This window comes from Haliotis cracherodii, unplaced genomic scaffold (assembly GCF_022045235.1).
Source record: "Haliotis cracherodii isolate W230 unplaced genomic scaffold, xgHalCrac1.p SCAF_5, whole genome shotgun sequence".
NCBI lineage: Eukaryota > Metazoa > Mollusca > Gastropoda > Lepetellida > Haliotidae > Haliotis > Haliotis cracherodii.
Window position 1 is genome coordinate 40,948,372 of NW_027266308.1, and position 24,310 is coordinate 40,972,681.

The 24,310-nt window shown below is 38.2% G+C and overlaps 1 protein-coding gene across 1 annotated transcript in view; it reads right to left on the reverse strand.

Annotated features, from left to right (window-relative positions):
* Nucleotides 1-945: 945 nt before the first annotated feature.
* LOC139443220 (neuropeptide prohormone-4-like) overlaps nt 946-24,310 on the reverse strand; it is a 44,447-nt gene continuing 21,082 nt past the window's right edge. Inside the window, exons 2-5 of the mRNA XM_071224193.1 lie at nt 19,887-20,034; nt 8,376-8,507; nt 3,032-3,145; nt 946-2,170 (exon numbers count right to left, since the gene is read on the reverse strand). Coding sequence (XP_071080294.1) covers nt 1,977-2,170; nt 3,032-3,145; nt 8,376-8,507; nt 19,887-20,034 — 588 coding nt within the window. The 3' untranslated portion in view covers nt 946-1,976. The remainder of the gene's footprint in view (nt 2,171-3,031; nt 3,146-8,375; nt 8,508-19,886; nt 20,035-24,310) is intronic.

Here is a 24,310-nt window from a genome sequence, read left to right on the forward strand (position 1 = left end):
CCCTCTCAAAATTATGTCTGTTTCAAAGTGACATAATTGAAACACGCAGGCAAGATTATTTGAAATGTAAAGTTTCCAATTATCTAACCATTGACACTTTTGTTTTATAGTGTGTCTTGTAATGTCTGTAAATGGTAATCGTGTTGTATTAACACTTTATTTTTAGCACATTACTGATAACTGTTTAACGACACTCCATGCAAAATCTCCAACCACCTCCACAGATTCAGATGTGTGTGCGGAACTATGGTCATGCTATTATGAAAACACAAGGAGCTTGAAATATACAAAAGTTGCACCAGTGATATGTCACAAGGAAATTGATATGTAGGCTTTACTTAAAGTACTGACATGTATGTAATTCGTGAAAACGTAAATAAAATATAATCATGATGGGTGTACGAACTTCAAATGTTGAAATTGCATTTGGACGGAGTTACATTGGTCCCAGTAAAACCCTTTGCAGTATGTATGAGCTCCAATCTTTCAAGTGCATCATGTGCAATCCTTATGACTTTGATATGTGTTTTCAAAGTCCTTATTCCATGTTGTTACATGCCATAACGTTACTATTGTCTTTTAACAACACCGAATTACATCAAAACGGACTTGTTTAAGTGGCCATCTATTGGCACTTTGGTTCTATTTTTACTGCAGATCAAATTGACTAAAAACACTTACATCCCACCTACCAGTGAACAATTACGTACTATCCACAAGTCATATTATTTATTCATGTTAGTGTTCTGTTACTACTGATACTGTTCCCGGTCTTATACGTGAACCATAACACCATTGACTCCTAATTAGACAAATACATTAATGAACCTATTCATTAAAATTAATCGGGTCACTGATGACTATTTTGCCGAATGGCGATTAAACTGCACATCTGAAATATAACCCATGCTTTTCATGAATAATCCGATTATGTAAAATAAAATATTTTATTTGAAAATATCAATACGCCATGTATGTAACAGGCAGGTAAAGGAAGGATTTGAGACAAAAATAAAACTCTGAACTGAATTAACTAGAAATGCAAAGTACAAGGTTTTCACGCATTTGAAAGACGTTCTAAGAATCTAGGTGATGTTTTATTATATCATGAATATTTTACATCAGTCTGTCTATGATATACATAAGATAGCTATGGAACACAGAGAGAGATGATTTCTACTGATGCAATGACGTTGAGGACTTTATTGGTTAATTCATAGGTTTCACGAAAATAGCCAATTTCTTATGTTTGAAAACATTACACACCGTGCAAGAAGCATGTTCATAACAAACACTCTTTGATTTTACCGCGAACTGCTTACACAAAATGGCGACGTTGGGACAAGGGGTCTTTAACTGCAGGCGAGTCCGTTTCTCCATAAAGAAATTGAGCACTTTCCACCCTCTCCAAATATTATCCTTGACCTTCAAAGTTAATCGTCACTTTTCCGTTTCGTTTTAAAACGTAGATTTGTTAGCTTACTCTTACATTACATACGAGCGACATGTTGGATAGTTATAGACCACAGACGCAATGATGAGACTTACTGTAATGATACACGAAAGACTAGGAATTGCATGACTGACATTTCACCAGAAATAAAGCCAGGCAAATGACCAAGGGAGATAACTGACCAGCGCTTTCCTGTCCTGTAGTTCCTTGCTGGAACTGTGATGACATCACGCTAAAAACGCTTTGCTTCATCAGCACAGTCAAAAATAAATCTTCATCAAACATAAGCATTTTATCCAAAAGAAGTATCTTCCTCTTTTCTGACGACAGTTATCTTTCCATGGTCCTTTGTCTTTGGGAGTGTTAGCAGAGATAGGTTTCTCCTAGCGAAATGACAGATCGAGCCACCCCAATGTGCTCAATGTTCAGGCAGATGTTTTGTTTTGTTGACGGACTACAGGGAGATGCTATTTGCCCAGCAATTAGCAGCCAGTTTGTGGTCACGTGACCTGACCACGTGGCCTCAGACCTTGAAACCACTGTCAAGGAGCTGCTGGAGCATGTACTGCACCTCATTCCAGGATCTTTCTGGCATGTCCATCTTCAGCAGGGGACGCTCGTCGCCTTCCATAGCCGCAGCGAAGGCTTTCCTGAGATTCTCAACATTCTCGTCTGTCAGTCCGAGCGTCAGTTGGAGGTCATCGATATCACTGGCCACTGAAAAACAAAGGCTTTAGTCATGAGCAGTTATCATATTGTTAACCTTTTTTACATAAGTGATAGTGTGAAAGAAGATTTCACTTGATACATTATGAGAATAATATTTTAGTGTATCATGGAAAGGTAAAATATATAAAAAAGGTTTTTATGTTATGAAAGGTTGTCATTGTTTCCAACAAAATGGCTGTCATTGTTGAAAAATAATTCATATTTTCAACAAATGAGTCAAACAGTTTTCTTCACTCCGACAAATGTGTTGTAAACCTGTTTGATTGGCATTCTAGAGTAAGTGAGTGAGCATGGTTTTACGCCGCAATACCACGGCGGGGGACACCAGCAATGGGCTTCACACATTGTACCCATGTCGGGAATCGAACCCGAGTCTTCGCGTGACGAGCGAACGCATTAACCACCCGACCACCCCTAGGCTTTCCAGAAGTAGGTGAGATGTTGTAAACCGCCGATATCAAATCACATGGACAACATGGTCTGACGCCCTTTTCCAGCGTGTCTAGACGCTCTTGTAAGAGTCACGTGTGAAACAAGCCAGTATTTCTGAGGCATGAGTGTTATCTTGCTTGCTATAATACTATGCAGCATTATATTTGTGTAAACAGAGAAAGAAGTGGTAACTTAATGACGTAGTCAAACTTACCCAGTCAAGCTGTATATCATGATTAACAGATGAGTGTTTGTTAGCTGGTAGTGAGTATTTTCACTGGGGACTTTCTTCCCAGGATATCGGTACATGTGCAATCACAGCACTCGATATGTAAAGAAACAGGCGTTTTGTTTTAAAAAAGGCCGACCATATCTTCTGAATATTTCATGCAATGTTACCACGTCAATGTTACATACCGGCTAGAGTGTGAGCCACAACTTCAGGTTCCACGCCGCCAAACAATTTGGGAATTATCCAGCTGTTCTCATTTTCCAAGAAGTCGTAAAGCTGCTCCACAGAGGGTCTTGACGCTGTAAGTAAAGATGACAATATGAGAAACGACTCGCGAAGTTTGACTCTCCCCCAAACACTTATACTTATTCTTATATGAATTAAGACTAAAGGTGCACCTTCAGTTGAGTTATAATCAAGTTGATGTTCTCAAAAACGTCAACCAAAGTAATAATATGCTTGTTTGATCTGTTTCACCAGTTTAGTTAAGACACTGGAATACTAAAATAAATTATAACATTAACACTCATTTAAAATGTAAAATGTGTGTAATGAGATGGCCAGTTGACATAAGCTGTAACTACATAAAAGTAAACTAAACCTGGAAGAACGCGTACTTCTATAGCAGAATCATAGCCTCATTCCGTAACTTTGCAATATTCGTAATGCACTCTACATCAAATAACTGGGTTACAAGTATCTGTCTTTGAAACTCTCACCAATCATACAATCAACTGATTGATGAAATATCTGATTAACGTCAATCAGCGTAGGGCGTGTGGCAGAACGCAATAGGGTACACAACATACATTCCCTTCAGCACGTTATGTACCTTCAAAAGTAACCGCTTGCTTCATTAAATTTAACTCCCCCTTACAGACTATCTAATCAAACATTGCCTGCATGGCATTAGCCATACAGCACGAAAATGTCCATCTTGGGATTGTCATATATATTCCTGAAATGGACGTGTAATGGAAGAGTGGAATCCACATGAATTGTATAGCCTTTCGCAAATCCCGGTAAGCCTAGACTCGGCCCATGGGAGCACTTGGCTTTTTGAAATCAAGTGCTCGGTCTGACCCGCTTTCAAGTGATATCGCACGTTTCACGTAATGAAATAATCGTGTTTGGTATTATTTATCTAGGTACCTTGAAGTACACAAGGGAATTTGAAACAGCGTAGCTAAACACATATGGTTATTTTAAGGAGGATGTATTGTATTGGCATTCATAAATATTAAAAGTAGGAATTTGCTCCGTGAGTTTATGAAACAGCATTATATGTACTATCGTCATTTGTACATATTATAATAAACGTAATAATTTAATATCCCTTATTTAATATATCTCTCGCATCGCGGGTTGTATGCCGTGTCTAACTCTCAACACACGACATCGATCTTCAATTGTAATTTGTAAGCACAATTGCCAAAAACAAAGACTAACATTTACAAAGCACTTTGTTTTCGGTCTGTTTTTGGACAGATAACCTACACCACCCAGACTATAAATGAGATTTGTCCAGCAAGTTCGACGTTCATTGTTTGAAAACCCCTGGGAACTACAGATCTGTCTTAATACCTTTCGACGTCCTAGGACTTGGAAGGCACCAATTCCTCTTGGTAAGAGACCGATGATCCAAGGAAAGGAAGTTAGCATGGGAAATCTACTTTCTCGAGGACATCAAGGTCCCTCACAAGAGCAAATGTGCATTGTCTGCCTTGACAAAATCTTTTCCATAATCATGCGCGAAATCTCCATTGTATGATTGTATATTATGCGTATGTGTTTATGAATCACTATCAAATAGTGATGATACCAGGTGTTCGCCAAAGGGTGAGTGTAACCTGTCCTATCGGTGGCACCTATCACAAACACATACAAGGGCAAGTCAAGTATTCACCTGAACAAGCATAAATGTAGGAACATTATGTCAGTGGTCAAAATTGCGTCAAATTTGGAAGTCTCTTCAACATGCCTTCAATAAAACTCTTTGAAAAGTTTACTACGGCCTTGAATGTTCTTCTTACGTCAAGCAATAGATCCTGTGAGCCCATGCTGCCCCGGGTTCACCGTGGAGCGTCTAAGAAAATGTAATATTATTTTCATATAATAGCTCAGTGACTAGGTGACATCTAGGTTGTCAGTTTCATACACCGTATGATGGTTCAGAATTGCAAACAGATAAGGAAATTCCGAACAAATGATCAATAAATTCCCTCGCATTAATACTCCTACAGCGTCCCTTGGGCTCGCCAGAAACCTATGATTGGGGGTTCGAATCCCGGTTCGCCAAGATTATGTTTCTAGGTATGTCAGCACCACACCCGTGCTTGTGGGTTTCATTGAAGAGGTAAACGTCTGAGACCTGCATCACTTCGGTCTTTCCTCCCACATTAAGCTGGCATGCTGTGAAATAACTTGGATACTGTTAAAAGCGGCATTAAACCCAATTCACTTACTCACTAATACTCCTCCACATGGTCAAATTCGATCTCCGTCATATCTTAGAATACGTTCATGCTTGTATACATATTACATGCACTATTTTATTACTTGCCCGTAAAAGGATCACCCGTTTTATAAACATACAGCTGCATTACACATTGTGTAATACCAAAACGCGTGCTTCTGAACTGCGAAACGTTTCACGAACAAATATTAAAGCTCTCAACGTCACTTGGCTAATTCAACGACATTGCATGTGGAGATGATAGATTACTGAGAGGAGTTTATGCACACTCGATGACCCCAGCAACCTTGTTTGCTAGGCTGACGTCACATGGCATTGGATTGACGGTGGATCATGCAACAAAATTCTACAAATTACGTCACAGGGTATTGTGACGTGATTTTAAATTTTGTGGTGCAGGGCTCCGTTCCACAAGGCGATCTTACTGTAGCACAAGGACAGTCGTAAGTCTACTTTGTGGAACGCACGCCTGATTTCTAAAGGTGCGCCGTTGTATGGTATTAAATTAAAACGTTTAAACATTTGACGTGTTTGAAGTATTATTCTGTTAAACTCAATTGGCCGTGGATCGTGTAGGTGGCTGACTATTTACACACAACAGTGACATTCTTAAAAAAGTTTGACATGGCAAGAAATAAATAAAATACTAAACTCGCTCCCGTGTTATACCAATTCACTAAAACTCGTGAATAGTTGTGTAATTGACTCGCTTTCGCACGTCAGATACCAGAACTATTCACTCGTTTCATAAAATTGGTATTACACGGGAGCTCGTTAGGTATTCTTAATATTTTACCGAATTCGCATGTAACAGTAAAATAAACGTTCAATGTTGAATGCCTTTCACGTTAAGACATTTTGCCTCCAGTAATAGCTTCCAAGTTTATTCTCGAGAGTGTTGATACTGCCACTTTCGTTGAAAAACACCAAGCAATAATCTAATTTCTGTGACACAAAAATTCAGTTGCTGGCCTAGTGGCAACAGACATCACCTACCGGCAGTTTATCCTACAGAAACAACTCGGCTAATGATGTCAACATTCATTTGGCCATATGTTATAAAGGCGTAGCATGTGCCGACAACGTCAACTTAAAGTCACAATCTAACACTAGACCGATACATCTATGTGTGCTAGATACTCCAGGGGATGTATATTTCCGATATGTACGCTCCAGTGTACGAGGATTAACAGTGACTGTTCAACGTTTTTTGTGGCTTATCTGTTAGCTTGGACATGTTAAGGTTGAGAAGACAGGGGCAAAGAAAAACGTGGTTACTTCCAGATTGACTATCTAAGTGATGGTGTGTGGCTATCAGTTGAGTACTAGTACCTTAAATTCTTACGCAAAGAGTAATGTCCTTGCTTCTTAATCAAACAATGCTGCAGATAAATTGATATTTGACTACGTCTTCAAATATGTTAAAATAATACCAGTGTACCAATACAAATTTCAATGTGGACAATTTCTCTGTCAGATAAAGTGAAAGATAAAATCAATCTCCTCAATAACAGGATCTTGACATTTCCTCTGGCATATCAAATGACTTCAGGAGAGGATCCGTATGCTTGTTCAGGTAAATACTTGACTTGCCCTTGTATGTGTTTGTGATGGGTGTCACCGATAGGACTGGTTACATTCATGTTTTACCTTTCGGCGGATAATCGAGACTGGATATTCTCTGGCGTTGACGTTATATAGCCAGTATCTTTCATATTAATGTTATAACTCCAATTACGTATTCACCTATATCATCTGTAACAATTACCCACAACATACACAGTAATTATTCTCCCCCATAATCTACAATCCAACAATCTATCGTTTTATAGAAACACATTACATTCCATTATAACTAGTTTGTCGGTATGAATCCCAAACAATTATACACCTTATACCGTGGACCGCGTCAACATAGGCACGAACCATTTAAGCGATAGGAAACATCAAAATAGAGAAGAGTACAATTTTAAACCCGATTTGTAGTGCAAAGAAGCATACTGATACTTGATTTCGAGTTTTGTCCCATACGAAGCTCCCGTTATATAACGGTAAATGGATACAAACAATTCTTAATAGGATGGCTAATGTTTGCGCAAAATATCATGAATGTATTTGTGACTTAAGACCAAAGATGTCACGTTATTTGTGAAAATATGTATATCAAACAGTTGGTCTCCATACAAAATAATATATTGAAAACAACATGACGTTTTCGAGTTTTGTTCTGGAATATGTCTTCTATCCGAAATGAATGACAAATGGGGTTTTCAAGCTAAAGTAGTTTTAGATTTCATTAAAATGAATATAAATGCATTAGCCCTACATGTACTTCGGAAGCTGTGTGTGTGTGTGTGTGTGTGTGTGTGTGTGTGTGTGTGTGTGTGTGTGTGTGTGTGTGTGTGTGTGTGTGTGTGTGTGTGTGTGTGAGAGAGAGAGAGAGAGAGAGAGAGAGTGTGTGTGTGTGTGAGGCTGTTTGTACCGGACTAATACCGGTTTTAGACTGCTAACCCACTGAGATACCATATCGCAGCTTAACATGGAAAGCCCACAAAGTGTACACAGTGTAATGACTCTGAGTCTACCAGTCCTTGTTTTTCCCCTTAATGCCGAGCGCCAGGCAGGCTAACAACAATTACCATCTTTAAAAGTCCTTTGGCATGACGCGGCCAGGATCGAAACACCGACCTTCCGCTCTCCGGACAAACACTCTTTCCACGGTGGCTGTACCCTAACTAAGATGGCTCAGCATGTTGTTACTGGATATTGTTCGAAGCGTAATTAAAGCCAGCTGTATATCAGAAGAGAACTACACACCCACAACTATAACCACCACATCGACAACTTTATGGTGAGGTTTGACTGAAGTCACAGGCGCTACATTGACCAATTATAGGTGCTGATGATCAAGCACGACTAAGTTAGGAGAACCGACTCAGCGCCTTGCCAATCTTTAGGCAACTGGACCATCATCTTCCCTTGAATTCTCCGTACAATTAGTTACAACTTATATCAGCTATTGCATGTGTACCCCAACAACCACCTCTACTTACCAGCATTGCACACAGCTTTATCTTCATCAAAACCGTCGTCACAGTCAAATGTTTCATCACAAACGAACTTAAGTGCTATGCAGGTGAAGGACTCTTTGCATAAAAACGGCTTATCAGGTGGGCATGGATTTCCTGAAACATAAGAGAAGAAACTGGCGATATTATATATTGTTAGAAAGCATGCAACGAGTGCGATGAATTGATAATTTATAGTTTCATAATGAATTACCCATGACTAAGCGTATATATACGCAGGAAAATGCACAAATCAAACCATGTTTATAAGAAAGACATGACGTTGTCATTCTTTAGATAGTTCTGCATTGTTACACAATCATATGGAAGCATGTGGAACAATGGAATGATGGACTTGTATTGCATTAGCTTTATCGTACTTAGGAAAATCAATTCTGAAGCTGTTCTGAAGCACGTTCAATGGACACACTGTGAATCAGTAGATCTGAATCTGTGTAAGTAGAGTTTTAACTGCTACATGTTTACACATGATAACATTTGAATTGGGAGGACAAGTTTTTTAAGAAACTGTTATTTTTGGGACGTTAATCAAATATGCATGGGCTGCTAATTAGCCAAGCCTAGTCCTTCTTTAAATGGTGAAAATGTAAAACTAACGGATCACGTATATGAGATATTTACATCTGCTTTTTTGTTATCCGGTCAGAGCGGAACAATTTACGTTGGCGCGAATCCAGTCAGTTCTCTTTTTTCACGGTTCTTCTTTGAGCAAATGACAATAACAATAGTACCACTCTTCGATTATTTGATTTGTGTTAAGTTTTTGTCATCGTTGAGTTGATTTCAAATAAGCTTTTCTAAGCTGTTTCAACGAACCACCAGTAAAGATGCACGTGTCTGCACCGTAGCAATTTATATATTTGCAAATATGTTTTTTTGAACGTAAACTTATTTATGGCCTTTTATTAATCGTGGTATTTACCTTAATTCTGGTGATATTATAAACCTTTTCATCCATTCACACATCACATCACGTCACATGAAATGTTACTGAGCGTCGGGGATTGCAGGTCACTGCCAACTCATTGGTTTCTACAATAGAGCTCAGTTTCCGAGTGTTCAAGTATTGTAATATGCAATTCCTAGCCCAGTTATGTACAGAGAATTGAAAATGCTAAACCGAACGGTATTTGACTCGACCATCAGTTAACTCCCTTTTCATTTCAAACAAAGAATCTGCATTTGCTAGGACGGTGCACACTATCATTATTCTGGTATACATTTTGATTAAATCCTGTATTATGGCACCCTTCTTGTGAAGATATTATTAATTTCCTGCCCTACTTCATACACATTACAGATCGATCCATTACAAATGAACCCATGAGACTACAATAGTACCTCCGCTCAGCACAATGTCTATAATTTCCTAGGCTCTCTGAAACATACCGGACTTTGATTTAAGGAAATTTTCGTTCATAAGAACTCCAGTGGATCACCATTATCATAATAAAAATTTATCATTTGACGATATCAGCTTAGTCTTCATCCTAAAATGTGTGTTAAGAATAACTTATGATAAGGAGCGACTCCTTAACAGAGCCGTTTACCCAACACTCTTGGAAAAGGACATGTGTCATTGCCACTAATATCTTTTCTCCACTGCTTGCAATGAGTACTTCATTAACTCATTGATTTTTAACTCTGTGACTGTGTCTCTAAATCCGATTAATTCTCCAGCAAGATGTAGCTATAAATGTATAATGATGTTAAAGATTCTCCTAAGCCAGAGCCAAAAATCAAAATTCACTCCCAATAGCCTCCTTGACCTGTTTCGCATCTCAGAGCCTTCTCACACATCAGAAGCTACTAATTGTCATTGTCTTGCCTTGTGCCGAGGAGTCTTACGTATTAGCTATTCTGTTGGCATTCTTCTCCTCCTAACCCAAAGCGGCATTAAACCGAACCCATCTTTGTTCCGACTTTGTTGCAGAGAAGCGCTAAGCCTGAATAATTCGACAGACATAAGGGTAAATTTGCGGCTCGTTTTTATTGGTTTTCTCAATTAACGTTCGAAACATGACGCTTGCTTTTTATTCAGTACATACAGATGAAAGTATGACCGTTCAACAATCTGAGGAAACCCGGTGCCATATTGAATCGTACAATTATCGCTTTAACACTGTTAAGATCAAACTAACACTGCCGACATTTTGATATGTCTGTGGCTGGTCATATCTCCGGTTTCTGACATGGGAATACTTGCAATGAATTTCATATCGACTTTTTTCTAAAAAAAACTCTCAATTTCGCAATCTTTTTGCAATTTTCGGGATGGGAGTAAGATTACAAAAGCCGATTGAAACGGTTTTATGATAAATCTACTTCTCTTAAAACGGCTTAACAAATATTTGACAGGAATATATCTTTTTCTAAATCCATTCCATACATTAGAAAGTAAGGAGAGGTACACCACAGACTAATACAAGCTCAAAGGGCCTTTCATTGATTCAAACTCAAAGTGCATTTCTTTTTCACTTCATCCGGAATAGATTCCAAATAAAGAAAGTAACCTCTGTCACCCGTTCATGATAAAGTGTGCATTTGTTTACAGTTCGACATTTATCAATATATCAAATATTACGTTGTCATTGTATCAAAGATGGTTATAAATCAAATACAAATGCTTCATTTGAATAATGCGAGTACATTTTAACACCGTTAGTTGCTCCTACAAACGGCTTCTTGAATTTATGAATCAGTTCCGTTATCACTGTTATCTACACCATAGTTCCACTCTAATGCATACCGAGTGAGGTCTATGAATTGGTTGCACTCTCGTTGTATGCCGACTGTGATCTATACCATAGTTCCACTCTCATGCATACCGAGTGAGATCTTTGAATTGGTTGCACTCTCGTTGTATGTCGACTGTGATCTGTACCACGGTTCAACTCTATTGCATACCGAGTGAGATCTATGAATTGGTTGCACTCTCGTTGCCTTTGTTACTGTTTGTGGTGTGTGAAGTAGTCCCACCAGCTGCAGCCTGCCTGTGATCCATGACATCAGTCCACTCTTTTTGCATTATGATCTATAAAGTGGTTCAACTCTTATTGCATTCTGATTGTGGTCCATACAATAGTTCCACCTTCGTGTCATTCTGTAACGTACTTTTTCATCCATCCACATGTAATACTAGGGGCATTATATATAGACGAAACACGTAGGTACACCCTCATGGAATCAAACCAATATCCAAATGGTATCTGATTTTCACATTTACTTTACGCAAATTGTTGATGCGTGCAAATGTCTTGAAAACAATGACAAGTTATACTTCTCTTCCTCGCAGGCCTGACTTAGTTCACCAAATTCTTTCATAAGAGATTTACATAGGTTAGACATGGAACAAAAAAGTTATCCCATATTGGTATCCCGACGGATACATTGAGATGCCCGAGACTTGTTTCAAAACGCATCTAACGAGAGAAAGCCAGGTAGATACGTATTGAAACAACTCGTTGTAAGATAAATGGGATGTGACAGGCACAAGTGCAAACATCTGTTTCTTACACACCCTAAATCGTATCATTTCAGCATCGAATGAGTGCATATTTTGGATATTATCATAACAAAACGGCCACGAGTGACGTCTTCGGCTAACTGATGACTACTCAAACCTAGCCATAGCTGTGAATTGTCAAGTTGATGGGGAAATGTTTAAGTAGATAGGATCAAAGAACATTAGTCAACCACTCTATGGCTATAAAGTTTTGACACAGACGTGGATGAATTTGGCTGAAGTTCGAGAAACGTATCAATGAAGTACGATCAGGAGAGCCATAATCCGACCTTTGGTCATCACTGTGAAATCATGGACCCAGAATTTGATCTGACACGTTTGAAACCAGGGTTTCCAAAATTGGTTTTTCACCCGCAGGTATGTAACTATACTAGCTTTGAAATCAGTATGGTCAGATAAACATATATCCCATCACCAATTGATTTGACAATGGTGGCCATTAGTAAAGTGAAATGCAGCTCTAACATTCGCACGATGTATACACAATGCCTGCCAGATATGCAAGTATGATGGGACAATGAACCAACTTAACAACCACTTTAGTGTATATACACATAGCTACTGCACAGCAGGGTTATGTACTAATGGGAATAAAGGGGACAAACAGGAATTCTTCACAAGTTCGATATTGATCCCAAGGTACGTCCCATGTGTGTTTAAATTCGAAACATGGGTATCGTGTTGATTCCCATTGGCACGACTGGACGAAATGACCTCCACCAGATAGTAATTAAACATAGCCTATGCTGATGGTGTGCATATATGATCTGAGGATTCAGACATTAGGAGCCATGGAAACATTCTATTTCCGTGTGACATACTATTTAGTTGATTATATGGCAATGGAAGCAATATATATACATCTCTGATAATGAAAGAAACAGAACAATCCTGCTTGATGACTTTTAAATTTGAAATATTGAAGGATGATGTTGATGTAATTGTAAAATGTAAAACAATATATGTCAAAGTGATACTGGCGTGTTACACAGTCATCTTTTCCCATCCATTTAGACATGATAACACGAACTAAATATATTACACAAAATAGCAATTAAGTTAATAGAATCAGCATGGATGACAGTCCAATATTGGTAATGGTTAGAAGGTAATTGTTAACTAGGAACCATATGCCAGTATCAGCACTAATATTCTTCCTTCAGTTCCGCCACACTGGCTGAGTTGCTCGTGGCGGCTTGTCGTGAAATAACGTATTCTGCGAATCTATCAAATTAGGGCCAAATTTATCGCCTGGCCGAAGGCTCGTAGTACAATAGGGTAAATATTGACCCATTCCTAAAAGGCGTTTTGTGGATTCTACAAAAGACGATACATTCATCTTTCCGTTTTGTTAAGGATATATACACACGTTGAATATGGTATGCTAAAACTCAAGCTTTAAGTTCTTTGTCACAAAATTACCTCTAATTGGAGATCAATACTCATAGTCGATAAATCGAGGGATAAACACGACTTCCTGTAAATCGAAACCCTCCGCGTGACTTTGGGCTCTAACTTCTGCTCGCTGGCACGAGAACAATCTTATTTCAAAGGAAACTTGTAATAATAAAAGGGAAATTGTGCCGCTTCAAAGACTACTACACTTGCATATACCAATTTTGGCTTATTTGTTGATCTGTTCAAGTTTCAGCAGTAACCTTATCGGAATATAGGTAGCCAGTGCCCGTTTAAAGGTTGTTCTTAAATGTCAAACCGGCTTAGGATAATGGTTAAGCGTTGTTGCATTACAACAATTCATCACATGTTTTGAAGGTGATATCCATTTTTCTGCTCTTAATCTTAGCCTGGTGATAAGAAGGTGGAAACAGTTATTTTTTTATCACATCAATTTTTGTGGGGATAATTTGACTCAGTAAATCATATCTAATTGCAGAAAGCAAACAGTGATTACAGTAAGCACTGCTGATTTGGAACTTATAGACGCAAGTCATATTTCATATACTTCTACATTTTTGTTAAGGTAGATTGCTTTTCATAAATGTATAAAGAAATGCTATCTATCGAATGTGTTCATTGTTTATCCTTTCGTTCTTGTTTCACACAGAATTGACATTGATATCTAAGACAAAATCATCATTAAAAGTAAATTGTTTTTCAGTTTTATTCTTTTTATGACTTCACAGAGAATATTTTGATTCTGTTTTTTTTCTGCTGTATGGTTCAGGTCATTGGTTTGGAATGTGTGTTTTTCCTCTCTGTTGTTCTGTATAGACTGCATGTACCAGACATGGAACCTGTACTCTTTACACATAATGTACTGTATCAAGACATCAATTTATTGTGAAGAACTCGTTGGGCGTGTTTCCAGTAGCGAGAGTTGCATATGTTGTGCATCAATGTTTCATCTGAAGCAGCACTTTTTGTCTGATAGCTTTAGTCTATCTTAATTTCAGGGATTAATATCGATTCTGATACACTATTGATTTAAGACAGTCAAACACACTACCACGTAATTCTATTTGCAATCTAGTATGGACACTTTCAAGAAGGTTGAAACACAAGAACATTAGTCTTTGGCGTCTGGTAAATGTCATGTAGACTCTGTTATTGTCACTATGGAGAAGGCCATCTGTCTTGATATAAAACAGTTCCTGTGAAATACATTTAGGCAAAATGCGTTTTTACGATAAAATGGGCATAACTACGTAAACAGTGCCACATTTCAGACATAAAACAGAAGGGAAAGGATATTGTTGTTATATTTATACCAAAGACAACATACACTAGGATCTGCATACATTTAAACCTATGATCTGTTTTTTAAGGGGGAAACTATAAAACTATAAAAAGACCGATACCACCACTACTACTACTACTACTACTACTACTACTTCTACTACTACTACTACTGCTACTACTACTGCTACTACTACTACTACTACTACTACTACTACTATTAACAATAATGGCCTGATGGTGTACGCCTCTCCGTGGTTTGCCTAAATAGGGAGGATTATATCCTCTGAACCAAAGGTACAACACCAAGTTACGAATAATCGCTCGAAGCTGGTTAACACTGGGTTACAGAACGCAATTAAGAAAATCGTCTTTCAACTCCGCCAAGTCAGCCTCCCTCCGGTATACAAACCATCCAAACTGGAGTGAGTGAGTGAGAGTGTATGGTTCCACGCCGCTTTTAGCAATATTCCAGCAATATCACGGCGGGGGACACCAGAAATGGGCTTCACACATTGTACCCATGTCGGGAATCGAACCCGGGTCTTCGGCGTGATGAGCGAACGCTTTAACCACTAGGCTACCCGATCGCCCCAAACAAACTGGAGATGTGACTTACCACAGAGTTAGGCACAGAACCCATCCAAGAGTATCTGGGACGCACCAACTAAATTTGGTTGCAACAGGATGGCCAGAAATACCACGAATAAATGGCATATTACGGAAGCAGCACTGGGACAAAGCCATGCCGGTGTATGCCGACCTGACAGAGCAGAATATTCGCGACTAAAACTGTACATGCGCCGTGAACCTGGTGTGAGCTTACAGCCAAGTCTCGTCAGGTGCCTTTGCATGAACCCCCAGGTCCACACGCAGCAGACCCGAAATTGCAAAGGAACGCTTGCATTAGCCTCCCTAAATTACCTGTGGCAGTTGTCACCGATGGCCCACACGTAGGCTCACGAAATGAAATTCCAGATGGTGGCCTCGAAGATTTTGAGATTTCTCCCGATTCCGACTCCACTTCTGTCAATTTGTGTCGTTGATTGGACGAAGCGAGATATTGACACCTTCACACGAAGAATCATGTCGACAATAAATCCCACCACCCTGCTCTTCCCACAATCGCTTATATTTACCAATCATAACGGGATGGCGTGGTTTGATTAACGTGGAGGCTCTTCATGATAGAACTGTATTGGGTACTTTTGCACACATGTATTTGTCTGATGATCATCTTGTGAATCATGTCAAGATTCATGATGAAAACAAGGCAATCCACAGTTTCCTGAAACGAGCCAAGGATGTGTGACATAATCTAAATGTCAGTGTTGATTTTGTTGATGGTTCTGTACTGCCTGACGGTACAGAAATGAGTGTCAACCAAACGAGGTGCCGTAAGAAATCGGCCCAGACTCAAGGAGAGGCTATCTAAACGACCACTGCATCGAGTTTATTTGTGTTGAGATGTAAGGCAACTCTGCAGAGTGCTTCGATTGGATAAGGTCAACTGGCCTGAAAAGTGAAACAGAAGGCTTTTTGTTTGCTGCTCGGAACCGGTCAGTCCCCACTCGAAACCGTCAATGTGTGATTTTGCATCAAAATGTAAATATGAAATGTAGGTTATGTAATGAATTTAATGAGACTGTCCAACACATTGTCAGTGGATGCCCAGCTTTGGCACGAACACAATATCTTAAGCGACATGATGGCGTGGCACGATCCTTTTTTGCCGTCTTCGCCATGCTTGTGGTTTTGACACAAAGGTCCATCCATGGAACGACCCAGAACATATAGAGGGCGTTTATGGGAAATAATAAATTCTAACTTTGGAATAGGCCCATATACAGCCTCAGACCTATCCACGCCAAGAAACGTGATCTTGTCCTTTTTTAAATCCAATAGAATCATATATATTATTGAATTTTCTGTCCCTTTTGACACTATGGTGTTACCAAGATTCGGGAAAGACGGGGCGTACTGCGGACCTCGCTTTCGAAATGTCGAGCTTGCACTCCAAGTACCATGATGCTTGTTTCCCTATTGTTCTCGGTTTGGTACCTTCCAACCCACTGACTGACATTGGGAAAGTACCCGGGTTTGCTGTCAGGAATACAGCCCTTCTGACATTCTGGGTAATGCAGAAGGCTGCTGTGTTGGAGAGTTTTCACATTCTCCGAAACACTGGTGAGTTGGACTAATTAGCGCATCGTTGGAGAAGTCCAATTCGCTATTTGGGCTGCGTGTGGAGAGGGGCAAGGGCCCTCAGCTGATGACGGACCTAATCAGCCTGACTGTGGCAGGATCACCCAAACCCTGCTTTTATGCATTGTAGTCTGTATATACTAAAACAAAGGTATTCTTCAAAGAATTTAATTATATTCAACCAGGAACTCTTTTTTTCATTCATAATTTTACATATCTGTTCAAGTTCTGTGAAGATAGCATTGAATGTTTCTCTGTTTAAACAGACACGATAAGCTTTAGATGTGGTCAAAGAAGTGTAAATCCTAAAGCTTGGTTGATTTTTACAGTGTATTTTTTGCAAAATCGTTCCAATAAGTAAATGAAAAGTCTCAAAAGATGGCCTAATAGCTTGCCGAAATGGGCTTGATTTCCACAATTTTGAAAGGAATATGACCATATGTACTTAAACTGGCATCAGTCTTTGATGTTGGCGCCCTAACCTACTATTTGACTAATTGACATCAATAGTTAATGGTATTCTATTAAGTTTGTTTATCTACGTGCGACTAATGTGGACATACATCAGACAACATGAAGAATAACGACGAGGCACTCAAACTGGTTGCACTCTAGGTTTGCCTTTTTCATGGATACATTGTACATATGAGAAACGGATCAGTAATCAAACAGTTTGATCTCATTTCAATACTAAAATCGATAACATAAAAAGAATGTCTTTGTTTGTTTGAAGGGATATAAATACAGACACCGTGACGTTGGGGAATAGCAAGGGTTAATTCACCAATTAGCATCTTCATGATCAATTCAATGAACAGCTAAATGAGAAACATGACACAGTATTTCAATCAATCAAGACAGTCTACAGTGGATTGTGCGTGTATTAAGCTAATATGTTGACCTGACTGATACATGACACACACGCGCACTCATGACATTCAAATGATTCCTTATTAGCCTAGATCATATCTCATGTTTTGTAATGGAAGTTTCGTATCCTGACCCTTTTGAAGTCTAGACCCACAAATCTTCAAACGACGCGAACAATACATACAAATTAAGTAATTACTGTGTGAGTGGTTTGTTACGTAATCTATATCTTGTAATGGCTTATTATCAAATTAACCTCCGTAGTGCCATTCCAATAAATTCATTTTCTACTAATGAAACATTGTTTGCATAACATATATGATACCAGTATAATGTCAGCAACAACAGAAGACGGTGATCAACCCGAATAATAATATTAATGCACAAACATAGTATCTTAAACGACATGATGGTGTTGCTCGATCATTTTATTACCGTCTTCGGGATGCTTGTGGTTTTGACACAGAGGTCCACCCATGGTACGACCCGAAATATGTAGAGGGGGTCATGGAAAATGATGAATGCAAAATTCTTTGGAATGGGCCCATTTACAGCCTCAGACGTATCCAGGCCAACAAACCTGATCTTATCCTTTTTGATAAATCCAGTGAAATCATTTATATCATTCAATTTTCTGTCCCCTTTTGACACTGATTTGATTGACAAGATTGCGGAAAAACATGGCAAATATGCGGACCTCGCTTTCGAAATGTTACGCTTGCATCCCAAGTACCAAGTTGTCCGACTTCCCATTGTTCTCGGTGCCTTAGGTTTGGTACCTCCCAATCTGTTGACTGACATTGGGGGAGTACCCGGGTTTGCTGCCAGGAATACAGCCTTTCTGGCAATCTTGGTAATGCAGAAGGCTGCAGTGTTGGGGAGTCTTCACATTCTCCGAAGGTGGGTTTTGGAGATTCTGGGTAGGTTTGACTAGGCAGCGCTTCCTGGGAGAAGTCTCATTCGCTGTCTGGGCTGCGTGTAGAGGGGGCAAGGGCCCCGAGCTGATAATAAGCCTAAGTCAGGCTGACAGTGCCTGGATCATCCAAACCCTCTTTGGGTTATTTTTAATATGCACATAATTTCATTAATGGACTAAGTGGGTAAATGTTCTTAATGTTACAAGGTATTTTAAGCCCATTATTTTTTTACTCTTTATATATATATATATATATATATATATATATATATATATATATATATATATATATATATATATATATATATATATATATATACACACACACACAAAAATGAGGTAAATGTTCACTCGGTGTACATGTAATTTATAATAAAATAATAAAGTCCACGTTAGTCCATCATCTTCTTTATATCAGTTTCATACATAGTACTTTCGCTGTCTCATGACAGCTCTTCAGTGTAACTGACAATGACATATAATAATATAATTGTCAGTTACACTGAAGAGCTGTCATGAGACAGCGAAAGTACTATGTATGAAACTGATATAAAGAAGATGATGGACTAACGTAGACTTTATTATTTTATTATATATATATATATATATATATATATATATATATATATATATATATATATATATATATATATATACATATATATATATATATTCTAATATTGGTTATACAACATGAGCTTACAAGATAAGAAACTTGCATTTTACGGATTTGGTTATGTGTGATTAAAACAGGGAGTTAAATCAGTGAAAATATGTTTATTACTATTTTTAGAGTTTTATCAAAATTGAAGCTCTATGTTAGCGGATTGTTCAGGGTATGAACCATATATATCTTTAAACGTCAACTTGCAGCAGAAACATCTTTCTTTCTTTACATCAAAGAACTTTAAAACTTTAACGAATATTGATATTAATTCTGGCCGAAATAAGTCCATTCTTAAACATGTACGACTTTGTTCACTGTGCAAAGTTCCATGTTGAGGATGAGTATCATATTCTTTTTGTGTGTAACGAATGTAATGTTTCTAGAAAAATGTATACTGCAAAATATTTGTGTGGTAACAATAATGAATTCCCTTTTTTAACTCTGTAAACATCAATTTAGCGTTATCATTGAAACATTCATTGGAAACAAATAACGAGTCATTTCATTCAATATAATAAAGAATGTCGTGGATAGACGTTGGTGATATATTGACGTACGAGATAAAGAAAACATATTTTGTGACGGACTCTCTACCTGTACATTCTGATCCTCTTTTGTGTGCAATAAGGGGTGTCCGTCTAAGGTGTGTGAGTCGGGAAAAGTCTATTTTCATTCCATATGAACATGCGCACGCTAGGACTGCCACCACCACTGTCACTTCTAGCCTAAAGGGCACAGTCATCTGAAACAAAACAAAAGTATCGTCAAGTGATGCAAGACATCATCATTTTGGTCATATGCTTAGGCAAGAAAACCCTTGAATATTTAGTTTTCCAGGCCCCATAGAACTTCACTCGTTCCCTTTCCAAAGAGTCCTTACTTTACTTTAGGAATGTGGTCTGACCATCTGCATTCTATGAATTTAGTCTCACAATAGTAGAAGCAATTTCCTTTGGATATTTACTAAACCACTACTTTATTTTCATTTTGAACTTTATATAAACATATTCTCTTATACAATGGTAAGAATACAACACATTTAAAGTTATGGTTTGCGTAGAGAATTTAAGCTTACGTCCACAGATGGCGTAATGAATTGATTTCAATATTGTTTGCGTTTGTGACGATATGATCATTAGCACCAGTGAGCATACTGTGTAAATCCATACCTACATAAACACGAAAACATATCGAAGTTAATTCTTATAGATAGATACGTAAACAATAACTTCACACCTTGCTTATTTGATCATGAACATTGAGAACAACACATAGTGACATCGTTCAGCGCAGTACTGCAGCTAAAGGCCTGCCCACTGTTCCATCAGGTAGCAGCAATCCGTTTATTGGTGTAAGCTAATTGTTTTCGGTTTATGGAAACATAACCGCAAATATACTTTGTTTGGTTAACAATGAATATATTGTCGCAAATTTGACGACTAGAATATAACGTCATGTTAATTACGTTGATAATGACACAAGGCCTCATTAACAAGATGCTACGGCAGAAAATTAATTCAAACCAATTATAACTAACATCACTGCGCAGAATAGTAATTAGTTGAGACCACCTCTTACTCACACATCAATGTGCACCATGATAATGAGAATAAAACACAATTATCACCATGATCATTGAATAATACATATGTGAATTCGTACGTACACAAGAAAACAATGAAGGTCAATTATTTTAAGATGATACTGGTGTATAATCTAAATAATTGAAAAATGACCATCCGCACCTGGGCCTCTAATGCACAGTTACAAATGGGCAATATACTCTGTATGGTGCTTTCTGCAAGGGAACAATGGCTATCTATCCTGGTTCTTAAACCCTGCCTCCTGATTGTCAAGTTTTAATGGATCTGTAGTATCAATAGCAGAGTCTGTTAGTCATTCAGCAATGCTATCAACCTTTTATGGCATTGTACATTCTTGATCTATTAGCTTAACAGACTAGGACTGGTGGAACCACTAATCTCCAACTGTGCGATTTACGAAGTTTAAACTCCTGCCAACGATAAGTGATTTACCGAGTGTGATGTCACACGCACACGTACACGTACACGCACACACACGTACACGCACACACACACACACACACACCACACACATCTGTGGTTACTTATATGGTAATATGTAAGAATACATAACAATGGCGGGAACATTAACCATGACATTTTCTGTTTGAAGTATATCAAATAACATAGATTAAAGCAGGGTTCCGTTCTTATATTGATAATGTTTTATGTTCTTGTGTCATTCTGATTGTTTGTACTATGTTTAACAACCAAATAAAGTTGGTTTAAATAGTTCAATTTTAGTCATATATCAGTTTGTGGTACCGTTGTTTCGTGACGTCAGAAAATATTATGCCTTGACTAAACATAGTTAAGTTAACTCCATAAGTTGTCATTTTGATAAGAAACCACGAAGGACGACGTGATAGAGGAATATTTGATTTGGCATTGACATATGCTACACATCTGAACTAAATAGAGTTGTGATACAGTACAACCGGCCAAAGATACGTTCATGATTGATCTTAATTGAATGGATTAAGAATGTAAATTCTACAAATACATTTAGATCTTTTGGTCCACATACATTCTTGAAATATGTCAATCAAAGCTTCAAATATCTTCTCAATAGGAAATTCTAATGAACGGTTTTATCATTGTTTTACAATTATAATGGTCCCAGCGTTTGGGTGGATATGTTCTTTTCCTCGAGGATATTCCAGGTTATAATTGGTGCCATGCTACCGATTCGTTTCCTAGGAGACGACTTAGAGGGATCGGATGGTCATGCTCTGAAACATAGCTGATTGCGAATGATCGTGCCCCGAGTGGATCGTTGCTCATGTTATCAGGCATTGGTTTCAATACCACCGGATCATAGCTTGAATACCAATAACCCGCAGCATTAAGTAGCTTTTACTAACTTACTACCTGAAAACAAGTAAATACTCATACGACATCAGTCTAATGCATTCTTGTACACAATTAGTCCAGCGCTTTCTCATAAAACAGCAGTTTTTTTCATTCTCGTGCAACAAGAGTCAAGTACATTCTTATGTAACGTTAACATTAGTCCTTTCCTTTCTCATACAGTAATAGTCAAGTACATTCCTATGCACCATTGGTCCTTTTCGTTATCATACAACAATAATCAAGTACATTCCTATGCAACGCTCGTCCTATGAATTCTCATACAACAATAGTCAAGTACATTCCTATGCAACACTCGTCCTATGAATTCTCATACAACAATAGTCAAGTACATTCCTATGCACCATTGGTCCTTTTCGTTCTCATACAACAATCATCAAGTACATTCCTATGCAACACTCGTCCTAAGAATTCTCATACAACAATAGTCAAGTTCATTTTTATGCAACATTGGGCCTTTTCGTTCTCATACAACAATAGTCAAGTACATTCTTATGCACAACTAGTCATATTTATTCTCAAGCAACAATGTTCTGGTACATTCTTTTGCAATACTAGTCTTTCTTTTCGTTCTGATACAATAATTTTGCAATAGCTCAGTGCATTCCCATAAAGAATTAATTCATTTTACTCTTCCATCGAACATAACATACATATAATTCAAAATCTGCTGAACAATAAAGTCGCAGACTTTCTGTTCTGCTCACTCTCATAGCTTCCATTGCGTCTCCTGGGGTATGACTATATTCGGTTGTGAGATATATAGGCATTTGGCATTGCCATGGCTTAAAACAACCACAAACTTTCGGATATTAACATCAAACGGCGCAGTGCCTTTTCCTCGGGGTTCATTAGGATTAAGCCATGAACTATCCCCAAGCCGGCAGCTGATCAGATGCTTTTATTACTTTCATTAGTATATCGATGTATCTTCATCTCTTGATTTGTTAGGACGATCGATTTTCAACAACAGAGGGAAATTATGTTCTGTCAATGTTCTGTGTATTTATTTACGTTTACACTGCAGAAGTCCGATATTGAGTGTTTTGTGCTGTTGAACGTTAGAGGAACAGCATTGCAAACGAGCCATGTGTAAAGATACAATGATCAAAAACCGCCATCAATACTCGACGTCTCGCAAACAAACAGCTACGGGGCGCCATGAGAATACCTTTCTCGCCCTTTATGTAATACAATGGTCAACGATGATCTAAAGTGGGAAACCAATATTAGGGTGATCCCTTTTGCAGCGACAGGCACACGAACATATCGAAACGGTATATGAGTTTGTTAATAGAAGCTTGATGTACGGTTAGATATAACGATTCGCAGAATTCATTATTAGTTCAGTGTAGTCTATTGATGGGGTAATGTGTCAAATATGCATAATGTTCAACTCTTAGATGTGTTGTGTCATGTTATATTACGTATGAAAGCAATAACTTAACAACACTCTGCTTTTTCGTTTATAGCAGAAAACACTTTGATACGTGAACTTTTTTTATAGTAATTTCACTGTTATTCTGCCTATCCCACAATCAAGAGCTTTGAACCGATAAGGTACCATTGTAGTTTGGGTGGCAAAAGGCATATTCTCTAAAATCCTGAAAGAATGTTGTTTCCTGGTAAAAGGTAGTAAACATATTTTAACCCTTTAACATACAATCAAAACCATTTCCATATTCATAAGAAATATCTGTCAACAGCGATTGTACGATCCCAGGTACATCATGAGCATGTGTTCATGAATGATTATCAATAGTGATGGTACCCGAAGTGAGCGTATCCTGCTCCACCGCATGCAAAGGCAAGTCAATTGTTCACCTAAAAAATGTTCACCCCTGAACACGGGAACTTGGGAATAGGGAATTGCATCGGACATCATTTTTGTTACTGATGTGTCATCCCTATTCTCATAAGTCTTGTGGAGAGTGTTTTGTCAATCTGATTCTTTATGCATATATCTAAATCATTGATAAATGAAGACAGCTTCCTAAACTTTCATAGTGATATCCCCGGGGGAGTCGAAAGAGACGTTGATCGTAGACGTTTGTAATTTACTGG